The 10,505-nt window shown below is 55.3% G+C and overlaps 4 protein-coding genes across 4 annotated transcripts; all 4 read right to left on the bottom strand.

Annotated features, from left to right (window-relative positions):
- Positions 1-1,363: 1,363 nt before the first annotated feature.
- BO66DRAFT_373064 (60S ribosomal protein eL15) lies at positions 1,364-2,774 on the bottom strand. Its single transcript, XM_025645525.1, has 5 exons — positions 2,735-2,774; positions 2,545-2,631; positions 2,126-2,282; positions 1,840-2,066; positions 1,364-1,786 (listed from the first exon to the last, which is right to left on the bottom strand). Exons 2-5 carry the CDS (start codon positions 2,629-2,631, stop codon positions 1,646-1,648), a joined length of 612 nt encoding a protein of 203 aa, XP_025504450.1. The 5' UTR covers positions 2,735-2,774; the 3' UTR covers positions 1,364-1,645.
- A 1,051-nt stretch (positions 2,775-3,825) lies between these two features.
- On the bottom strand, positions 3,826-5,639 carry BO66DRAFT_470973 (uncharacterized protein; the record flags this gene model as incomplete). The annotated part of the gene is made up of 1 exon (XM_025652826.1): positions 3,826-5,639. The coding sequence occupies exon 1, from the start codon at positions 5,485-5,487 to the stop codon at positions 3,826-3,828; it is 1,662 nt and encodes a 553-aa protein (XP_025504451.1). The 5' UTR covers positions 5,488-5,639.
- Positions 5,640-6,123: 484 nt separating this feature from the next.
- Positions 6,124-8,306, bottom strand: BO66DRAFT_391432 (GNAT family N-acetyltransferase). Its single transcript, XM_025647256.1, has 2 exons — positions 6,463-8,306; positions 6,124-6,407 (listed from the first exon to the last, which is right to left on the bottom strand). The coding sequence occupies exons 1-2, from the start codon at positions 7,896-7,898 to the stop codon at positions 6,290-6,292; spliced, it is 1,554 nt and encodes a 517-aa protein (XP_025504452.1). The 5' UTR covers positions 7,899-8,306; the 3' UTR covers positions 6,124-6,289.
- A 367-nt stretch (positions 8,307-8,673) lies between these two features.
- On the bottom strand, positions 8,674-10,505 carry BO66DRAFT_391433 (putative proline utilization protein PrnX-like). Its single transcript, XM_025647257.1, has one exon. It carries the CDS (start codon positions 10,305-10,307, stop codon positions 8,868-8,870), a length of 1,440 nt encoding a protein of 479 aa, XP_025504453.1. The 5' UTR covers positions 10,308-10,505; the 3' UTR covers positions 8,674-8,867.

The raw sequence follows: 10,505 nt of genomic DNA on the forward strand, positions 1-10,505 counted from the left end.
AAAGGAGTTATCACGAGATATGCTTTTGATTGTGAGAAAGGAGAGGGAGGGAGGGAGGGGGAGGAGGGGAGAGAGAGGGGGGAAGTCGCAAGAGGATGCGCAAGCCATAATAACTTAACTTAACCACAGTCACCAGTCACCAGTCACTCAAGACGTGGGTTGCCTAAGGCTTCCCCGCTTGGTAATGAGCCTTAACTTAGCACCGTACGGTAACTTAACTAACTGTACTGTACCTTAAAAAAGGAAACCAGGAACCATTCCAAGGTTCCATTTCCAACCACTCTGTCAGTGCTACATTCAGCTGAGCTATCCGCTGTCCGCTAAAGCTCCATCTGGATCTACGACCCTACGATCCGTGACGTCTATGACATGAATAGAGTCATCAGTCAGTCCTGCTTTAGGCGCCGGAATGGGGGCGTGGTGGAGGGTTCCAGTTTCAACTTTCAAGCCGCGGGTGACTTACGGAGGGGAGTACGGAGTACTCTACCTAGCACTGTACTATTTTTACCTACTTTCTGACCCCTTCGACTCCGTAGACTGGACTGGACTAACTACCGGGAACTTAACTTGAACCAGCTCCTTGGAACTTCCATCGGGGCTAGTTCCAGCTTTCCAGCTGTCCGATGGGGCGGGCTCGCATCCTGCAAATGAAGCGCGCCCGTAAGTCGCCGTACATGTCTTAGACCTGTCCATCCATCAGCTTGGCCGACCTGACCCTTTTTACGAACAAATACGGGATGGGATGGGACGATTTGCCGCATGGAGGCGACTTCCACGATTAATTCCTAAGGTGTTTGAGGCGCGAGAGAGAGCGAGAGAGAGAGAGAGAGAGAGACTCGTGTCGGTCCTATCTATATTTGTGTATATATCCTTAGGGGTCAATTTGCAGGCACCACTAATGGCAAGGGCTGGCTTGGCCTTCTTAGCATCGGCTATTATATGTGATTCGGGAGGAGATACGATTCCCAGGGCACAGGGACAAGGCTCTTGAGGAGCAGCGAGAGGAACTCACCTGTAGCAGGCTCACCCGATGACCGTCGATGAGACCATCACTATGAAATCATGGTGGCCGGTTTCTGACACTTGGTGGGGTGAGGTGCACAGCCATTGTCTCCGGTATGTAGATCCATGGCCAACCCTCCTAGACTTGGTCCTCGCAATTTTGAGCCCCTCCCTGGAGTTGCTGTCCGTAGCTGAAGGGTCACCAGCAGACTGCGGGAGCAACTGTGCAAGACTATCTTGCTGCTGGACCGAAGGCCAATGCCCCGGATTGCGGATACTAATGCAAGTCCTCCAATCTAGCCAATCGAGGCAGCCATCCCAATCTTCAACCTTAGATTACGAGATCTACACTACGAAGCCGCCAGATAAACCAAAGAAAAACAAGAGAGCAAGAAGAAAAAGCATACTTCGTTAGGGGGAATAAAAAAAACCGATGAAACCGAGAAAAGGAAGAAAAATTTTTGCTAACATCCGATCATTGAAAATCTGTTGCATTATGCTCGCACCACGACAGTCGAAGAATGACCTGCACACAGAAACGAGTTTTTGTATCGGAGTAAACACATCCACAAGCATTCCAGCATGCGTTTTCCATTTCCAACACTCCCCTCCACAACACCGCTCCGCAGCCCCTGGGCTACATTTAACGGTAACGCCAGTAGCTCTGGGTGTTCTGGAGCTTCCAGGTGTGGCGGCGGCCAGCCTTGGTGTTGTTGTAGCGGTGGCCCTTGTTGATACCACGGGACTTCTTGCCGGTGGCGGTGAGACCACGGGACTCGCGGTGCTGGGGACGGGGTCAGTACCAGACTCAAAGACTGGGGCGATGGCAGAACCAACCTTGTGGACGGGGTTGCAGATCCAGTTGATGCGGGCATCGCGGCGGATGGCCTTGTGCTGGGGGTCGACGAGGATGACCTCGAAGTACTTGTAGGTGGAGTCCTGGTTGATCCAGTAGGAGTTCAGGACGCGCAAGTTAGCGCAGCGGCGGCCAACACGCTCCTCAGCGGTAGCACGGAGAGCGCGCTGGTACTTGAGCTGGTTAACACCCTGGTTGGTGGGCTTGCCTGTACATCCCTTGAATTAGCCGTGTTCTCTCGTGGATCGAGTCGTGGGGAAAGCATACCGTAGGTGGCGCCCTTGGGGACGGGGCGCTTGCGGCCACCGCGTCTCACGCGGATACGGTAGACAACATAGCCCTGCTTGGCCTTGTAGCCGAGACGACGAGCCTTGTCGGGGCGAGAAGGACGGGAAGCACGGTGGATGGCGTTCAGTTGACGGAGCTATATTGATGCACTCTCAGCAAAGTTCAACGAGTGTATAGCAAGACACACAGAGGCTCCGGGAACCTCTCCTGGTTGTGCCACATCCATCATCCGCCGGCGATGAGAAGAAAAAATTCTTTCGGTGGGTCGTCTTTTTTCGAGCCGCCCAGCAAAAACACCGTTGAGCAAACAAGTGTATTCCTATGGCATAGCATACGAGCGAAAACCACCCTCCGGCGGGGAGATGTTAAATCATCGACATTTGGGGGGGAATTCTCACCTCCCAGCAACGGACACGCAGCAGGAAGCGGATCACGTCGGACTGCTTCTTCTTCTGGATCTCTTCCACGTACTTGAGGGCACCCATCTGGACGGTTTGGAAAAGTCGTTAGTTTTGTGGTGGATTGAATGTCGATGCGATTGTGACGGTCGCGATAGGATTGCGGGCGAGATTGGAGGCAGGAACGTACCTTGTCGGCGTGGCAGGTCGTCGATTGTCGTCGTTGTCACGAGTGAGAAGTTCGAGAAGCAAGATCTCTTCAACCGTTCAGCGACCTTGTGTGTGGGACGCTAGGAAATTAGGCGAGCCCCACCCGGGCCAATGAAGTGGTGGGTGCTGATGCAGCCTGAGGCACAAAAGAGGTCACGGGACTATTGAAATTTCAACCCAACTCAGGCAACAAGGCAGCACCTCAGGCTTCTAGGGACTTGGTGATTTGCAGTAACCACTAACTTAGGCACTGCCCTGCCTACTAACTATAAGTTAACTACATATACCTCTACCGGTCTACCTAGTACACAAACAAGGGAAATAATTTCGTTGAATAACTGATCCATTCACGAAACCCACCTAATATGGCTCTCTCTATACTCAGCCAATACTATCCGAACCATGTTCTTAACATCATAGCCTGCAATAACTAAGTGAAGTTCTAGCAAGTTGACAATTACTTAGCCGGCTAGGAGGGTCCAACAATCGCATCAATGCTCAAACTGATTTCATAACCTTTACCCCGATGAACTTTTCCCAAGTGGTCGAATCAGAGAACACTCACTGTCTACACTCAGCGTACATCGTCCCATCATCCCATGACCAGTCTAGTCTAGTTAGCCCTCCCATCTCTGCCTGATAAGCTATGCCCGCAGCCTAGATCGATTATATATTTGCCGCTTCCACCACCATTCCCTTGTAAACAGTCCACTGAGTCAAGCCACATTCCCTGAGTAGACTTAGCCATCAGATTCTGCATCGCAGCTACTACCTCGACTTGCATCCGATCCTACTATAACCACCAAGCTAACAACCACTGAATACCAACCAAGTCAAAGAAACCAATAAATATTAAGCCTCAGTTCCCAGAACAGGCTAAACGAAGACAACGGAGGAAGATATAGAAATCAATTCACAGCACCAGCTGAATCCAAGTCTGTGGCACGGTAGTCTCTTAGAAAGTGATATCCGAATCCAAGTATCCCCATCCCCATCCTGCAAAGAAAACTCCATAGTAATCATAAATCATACCCGGACACTATATAGCCAACCCCCCCCCAAAAGTGAGGGCTAATACCCCCACAAATCCCCACCCCCCTTGACCATATCATCCTCCCTCAACACATGCAACCCGGTCTCCTTTCCCTCCTTCCGCCGCTGCCGCTTCGTGACCATTCGACTCGGCGTCAGCGGCGTCACAGGCGTGAACGGCATGTAGGGGCTGTACGGGGTGGGGATGCCCGTGCGTGGGGCCCCGTGGGGTTTGACCGGCCGCTCCAGGACGGTCAGCTTGGTGGCCGGCGCACTCTGCAGCGGGTAGGCGTCGCGGAGGGGCAGGCTGCGACCGGGTCCGTCGGGGCCGCCTGCCCCTGCGGCTGTTGGGGGAAGGGGTTTGCTCAGTGTGAGTGGGGGAGGAGCGTTGCGGACTGGTCTGCGGGGGTTCGTTGCGTCGAGGGATTCGGGGGTGGTGGAGGAGAGGATTCCTCGTGGGGTGGGGAGCGGCGGAAGACCGGTCTGGGATTGCGGGAGGTCGTCTGTGTGGTATGGGTCTTGGGGCTGATACTGGTATTGGTGATACTGCTGCTCCTGCTGCGGTGGTGGGTGGGTGAATTGTCTCTGTGCGCCGGGTCTTTGTGCACCACCACCACCCCCGATATTTCTCCCCTGCGGCTGCATCTGCGCCGGCAATGGCGGAACTGGCGGCGGCGCCGGGTGATAGATCCTCGGCGTCAACGGCGAATGCGCGTACGGATCGTCCTCCTCCTCGTTCTCTCGCGCAGCATGATTCCGGGGTGAAGTGATCGGCGAGGAGATGGACATCTTTCGCAAAGGCAGCGCCAGACGCGGCGAGCGGAGGCCCAGGCCCCGTCCGCTTCCGTTGGGTCCCTTGGGAGAGGAAATAGCTGCAGCCCCGGGATTGGCGAGCGAGGTGGACGACTGGTCGCCGCTGCTTGAAAACAGCGACAATGATGATGAAATCCGCGATAGCCGGGAAGGTGTGCGAGGCGATGTTGGCGCCTGCACGGGCGCCACCGGCGGGTCGATGAATGGGTTGCTGTTCACTGTACCCGTGGGCGAGACGTTGCGGTCTTGCGGGCTGCCGCCGCCGCCGCCGTTGGCTGCCTTGATCTCGTCATGCTCCATCACGGCCGCATACAGCATCTCCAGGTCCTCCTGGGCTTTGCGGCGGTCGGAGGCGACGACGCCGTCGTCGATGGTCGCCAGGCTGATGCTGCTGCTCGGGTTGGAGAGCTGGGATTGTGACTTCTTGTGCGAGCCGCTGTGTTTGCTGAAGCTGCTCCAGGAGCGGTTGTTGCCGTGACGGGTGCCACTGTTGGTGGTATACCCGGGCATCGGAGGGATTGGGCCATGGCCGATTCCCCCGGGACTCGGGAGGTGGACACTGATCGGGGTGACGGGGCTGGGGTCCATGCTTGGGGGTGGTTTCATGGGCTGCATCATCTGGACTTGGAGGGAGTAGTTGGAGGAGAGGACGGCGCGACGTAGACGGCGTCCGACGACAAGGAGGAGGCTCAGAAGGAAGATGACGCTGAAGAGATATGCGGCGATGATCCCGCCGATTTGGACGGCGAGCAGTGGTTCGTCGAGGGTGAAGGTGGTGGTGGTGGTAGTGGTGTCTCGCTCCAAGACAGGTGATGCTGAACCAGCAGCGGTTGTTGAGTAGAAAGAGAGACAAAGAAAGAAGACGAGGCTGCCAGTACTGGAGACCATTCTTCGCCTCCTAAGTCACCCTGGACAGGAACCGAGTGTCTATTTGAATATCACAGATCAAGCGGTGGAGGGGAAGGTGATGGATCATGTATTGACCATCTTCATGTGGAGTGATGTGAAGAACGAAAAAACAAAATCGGGAACGAGGCCGCCCATCATGTTTGAGATACGACAGGGAACAGGCGATACCCTTTATTCAAAGACCGTCCCGAGTGATTGGATGTGATGGCGTGAAGAATTGGAGGAGGAGGAGCAGTGCCAAGTGGTGATGGTGATGGGGATGAGGGCAATCCCCCGCTATCGTTGGCCGCATACGCGCCCGCCCTGCAGGCCCCGGCACATTTAGTGACCAGCTAGTCACATTTCGCGCGTGAGCGGGGAACTGACTGGCCGTGATGGCCATGCAGCTAGTTTCTGTAAACTTTCAGTTGCCGTGTCGGTCTGTGCTGATGTCCTGTCATGATAAGGAACTGAAACTCTGGGTTCTATTTGGGTGGGAGACTGGGAGACGTTCAAGAGTGGAGCCCTAATCAATGATGGGCAATCGGTGAAAGCTTAGTCGGTCAAGAAGTCGCAGACTAGTCACGGCCCACGAGGGTGGAAAGGCAGCGGTATGTCTACATCCCATGGAAATATTGCGTTCGTTATGCTCTCGCGTTCCCGGTTTCATTTCTAGGTAGCTAGGTAGGTCGTAAATAGGTAGGCAAAATCTACCCTCTCGTATACATTGATCAGGTATCGTGGAGAACTCTCCTCGTGCATCGTTTCCTTTTCGAGATCGCATCCATCATGAAGCACATTGCTAGGTAGCAGGACTCTCCCATGCGTCCCGCTTGATCTTCATCAAAGCAGACTGCTTGTGCGGGAACGTCACCTCCCCTTCCTTGTAGAAGCCCGCTCGGTGTAAGTATCCGATCAGCCTATATCAATCATGTCAGCTTAATGCCTCTGTGAAGCAGGCGAGGGAACCCCTACTTTTCATTGTCCACTCTAGGCTCCAACATCACTGTCTGCGTCCGGGGATCGGCCAAGAAGCAATAATGCACCAAGGCACTCAACCAGACGGCCACACGATGCGGCCCGCGAAACTCCTGTTCACCCACCAACACATGTAGACCCCGATCATAGTTGTCCACACCCCCCGGAGCCAACGACCCCAGCCGGTCTTCCTTGACCCAGTAGATCTCGAAGTAGCCGAACGGCTTACCGTCCCAGCAACCAATAACGGGGAAACTGTGGCGACTTCGGAGATTGTTGCGCAGAAACTCCTCTTGGTGACTGACCGGGCCTGCCTCGCCCCAAGCGACGTTGACTCGCGGCTCGTTCATCCATTTGTGCAGCAATTCGACATCGGAAGGCCCTGGTACAGGGGTCACCGGTTGTTCGATGCTACTGTTAGATGAAGTGTGAGCATGCTTGGCCCCGAATTGGTCGGCCGCGGAGCTCCCCAAGTACGGTACGCGGAAGGACAGGTACTGTTGCAGGCTGGGAATGTAGCGAATATAGAACACATCCCCTTGGTGCGGGGGTTTGGGACGGATCGGATGGCGGATCCCATTGGTGAAGGTATACTGTGTCGGGGCTGGGGGGAAGTAGGTGGGGAGATGGCTGGTCGAAGCGAACGGCCCTTCGTTCGGGGTATAGTGGGCGGTCTCCTGCCCAGCCGGATTATTGAGGTACATACTCGCGCGCGACGGCGATGCGACCCGCTGGATGAAGGGCGAGCCCGATATCGCCGGCGGGATATTCATCTGGGGGGTCAGAGTGAACACGAACAGCCTGGGATCAATCTGCCAGAAGCTGCGACGGCTCACGAACATGCGCGCCCACGCCTCGGGGTTGTAGGGTTCGGTCCCGACCGACGAGTCCTCCGAGGCGATCAGACCCATGCGCTCGAGCTTCTGCAGCAATGTGCGACCCTTGAAAAACCCTTCGCGCCGGATGGAGATACGCCAGTCGCCCTGGGGCCGGCCCGTGGTGGGAGTTTTGGCGCTGGCCTCGGTGGTCAAGTAACGCTCGGGCTCGGGTTCGTGGAAGTACCACCAGAGCGTCACCCAGAGCATCATGGCGATCTGGCGCGTGGGTGAGCTGACCGGCTTGTACTCGCTGCTGGGCGGATCGACAATGTATGAGATGTAGAGCGAGTCATTGCGCAGGGTAGGGGTAGTAAATCGGGTGTTCACCAGCTCCTCTGACGATTGTCGATCCCGGCCGCGATGCTCCTCCGATCCATCGGTCATTGTTGAATCAGCATTCTCAACGGGTTTGCTGGTATTCAGAACGATGCTCCAACCGGGGAGGACCACATGGTGGTTCTGTTGACCATCGTTCGACTTGAAGCTAACCCCGCCAAAGACGGGTGACACGGTGAAGGTCTGCCCGTTGGGCAGGTGGCACATGCGATTGCGCATCTTGAAAAGCCAAAGCCCGTAGGAAACAGCGACCTACATACAGTGGGATGAAGAAGATATGAGTCAAGAAATAAGGAACGAGAAGGAAGGGGATTTTTTAAAAAGTAAATAAAATACAAGCACGAGACTGAGGGGAAACTAAGGCGGACAGACGGTGGGATGATGCGTCGCTGCCCCTCCTCTCCCCCCGCTGGCGATCGCGCCGTCGGTGAACGGCCGCTATCAGGCTCGCAGTCGTGTCTTGGCCCCAACACTGCGATTCCCAATCAGGGTTGCTGGCAATCGCTCTGCGACATGGTCCAGCCTGGAGAGAAGACGCCGTGCATTAGAATACACGGCAGTGAAGGATCAAGTCGAGTTGTGACGATGAATTGAAGCCGGAAAGGGCGAAGAGAGGGAAAGAGAGAGGATGTCTCGCGGAGAAAGAGTTGAGACGATAAGAAACGACGAGGTTGGTTGATGTCATCAGCGGGATTACAGCCTTCGTTCCAAATTACCGCCCACGGCTCCAAAATTACGGCTCTAACCGCATTGACCAGCCAAATGGAGGTCTGTGTCGCCCTCCCGCCGTATGACAAGCAGCGCATTACCAATCTTCTCCTCCATCTATCCACTCCCTGTCTGGATATCAGTGCTTCACTCAAGTATTGCCCTGTAAAGAGCCTAAAGAGCCTAAAAAAGTCTGCTCTGCAAGGAACTGGCCAGTAGAACACATGGTATTGTCAGCATGAAAGTATAATCGCTACCTACTGATTAATAATATGAAACAGAGAAGGGGAGACAAGACCAAGGTCTCGCAAAGTAATGCCCAAGAAGTATAAGTCCCGAATACCTTCGGAGGAGTCAAGGTCACCCATGCCGAACCAAAGTAGTAGCCAGGCTGACTCAAGACAGCTAACCTAAGAAAGACAAAAAAAAAGGAGGAAAATAGACAAACAGCAAACCAAGTCATCATTGGATATCATTTCGCTAGAATTCCGCAATCGTCGTACCAATATTCTTTTCACGTGCCAATTGGATCAAATCTCCACCAGTCACCAAGTCCATCAATCCCATCCCCACACTCTTGAAGATCACATTGCCCCGTTCTACCCACTCGCGCAGACTCTTGTGATCGTCACTGTCAGCGTCCCCATGCGAGGATTCGCGCACAATCAACAGTTCGCCCAGTTCGACCACCTGGTGCGGCTTGATCCCCGCTTGGACAATCTCGCCTGCCTCCTTGAGGGCGGCGTCAAGACTGTCCACTACCACTACGCCGCTGCGCTTGATGTGTTTGTGGAAGTGACGATGGCCCGGAGTGTGCACGCTCACCTCGTCGCGGAGCAGATCCGGCGGAAGTTCCGTCATGTGTGGTTTGTACGATCCAATCGCGCTGATCAGACGACCCTTCTGGCGGCCTTCACGGGCCGTCAAGATCTCGGCGGGGAACAGCGGATCAACGGCCGGGGTGCAGCAGAAGATCGCGTCGGCTTTCCGCAACGCGTCATGCAGGATGCGGGGATACTCCACAAAGTCGGAGCTGACGGCGGAGAATTTCACATCCCCGCGCCAGCTCGAGTTTTCCGGGGAGTAGATGTCCCGGAGCAACTGCGCCGCTCGGTCAAACGATCGGTTGATGATGTAGACCCGCTTGACGTCCGCGCTACGGAGGACCAGCGCTAGCCGGATGTGCCAGTATGCCTGCTTCCCCGCCCCGAACACCACAATGGTGCGCACCCGCTTGCGCTTGTTGAGCGTCATGAGGGAGGTCAGAGCGGTCCGGAAGGGCGTCAATTCGTGTGCGTTGATCAATCCGAAGGGCAGGCTGTTGCCGTCCAGCAGCGTGACGCTTCCCTGGGGCGAGGTATCCCGACTGCCAGCACTGGGCCAGGCCCCCATCGTCTTCGATAAGCCGCCTGCGACTGGTTGTTGGTTGACGCAGCCCGCCGCCAGCGACTTGCTGCTGCTACTGCCACTGCCACTGCCACCACTGCTCGTCATGGTCAGGGAGTTGCTGGTTGAGGTGCCTTCTTGCGAGGAGAGGGAGAGTTCGCTGACGTCGGAGGCGATCGAGGCCATGGATTTGCGCTTGTCGATTTGAGAAACGCCGGTTCGGTCGCTCGGGGAAATCTTCGAGGCAGCATCGACAGTACAGCCCACCTGGGAATTCTTGTCTTGTAGCGAAATCACCTTCATTCCTAGCGTGGGGCCCGTGCTTGCGGGCATGAACACGGTGGTGCAGCCATCGGGCCGAGTGATAGCCGTGCGTTGAGGTTGGTAAGTGGCGGCACACCCTTTCTCTTGACTGCCGGTCGAATAGTCACGAAGCGCACGGGCAAGGTTCTCCTGGAGGGAGACAATCTGATCGCGGGAGAGCGAGAGGAGGAGAGAACGGAGTTGCTCTTGGGAGAGGATGGTGAGGGGCATAGTGAGTGTGAGTCAAGAATGTCGTTTGATAAGATAAGGCGTCTTCGGTCGAGAAAGCGAGAACAAAGGAAGGGAGGAGAAGGAGAGGGGGGGGCGAGGGGAAGTTGGAGAAAGGAGAAAAGAGAGATGAAGAGTTGGGCTTATAGTTATGGATGGAGTAAATAGTTTGGGGGGATTATGGTAGAGAGGGGGAGTGAG

This window comes from Aspergillus aculeatinus (genome assembly GCF_003184765.1).
Source record: "Aspergillus aculeatinus CBS 121060 unplaced genomic scaffold BO66scaffold_21, whole genome shotgun sequence".
In the NCBI taxonomy this organism is placed as follows: Eukaryota; Fungi; Ascomycota; class Eurotiomycetes; order Eurotiales; family Aspergillaceae; genus Aspergillus; species Aspergillus aculeatinus.

Excerpts from the sequence above, each read along its gene's own strand:
- BO66DRAFT_391432 (XM_025647256.1), bottom strand. The coding sequence starts at position 7,898 with ATGCGCAATCGCATGTGCCACCTGCCCAACGGGCAGACCTTCACCGTG. Across the intron at positions 6,408-6,462 it reads CCTAGAGTGGACAATGAAAA|GCTGATCGGATACTTACACC; the intron begins GTAGGGGTTCCC and ends TGATTGATATAG.
- BO66DRAFT_373064 (XM_025645525.1), bottom strand. The coding sequence starts at position 2,631 with ATGGGTGCCCTCAAGTACGTGGAAGAGATCCAGAAGAAGAAGCAGTCC. Across the intron at positions 2,283-2,544 it reads TGCGTGTCCGTTGCTGGGAG|CTCCGTCAACTGAACGCCAT; the intron begins GTGAGAATTCCC and ends GCATCAATATAG. Across the intron at positions 2,067-2,125 it reads CCCCAAGGGCGCCACCTACG|GCAAGCCCACCAACCAGGGT; the intron begins GTATGCTTTCCC and ends AGGGATGTACAG.
- BO66DRAFT_391433 (XM_025647257.1), bottom strand. The coding sequence starts at position 10,307 with ATGCCCCTCACCATCCTCTCCCAAGAGCAACTCCGTTCTCTCCTCCTC.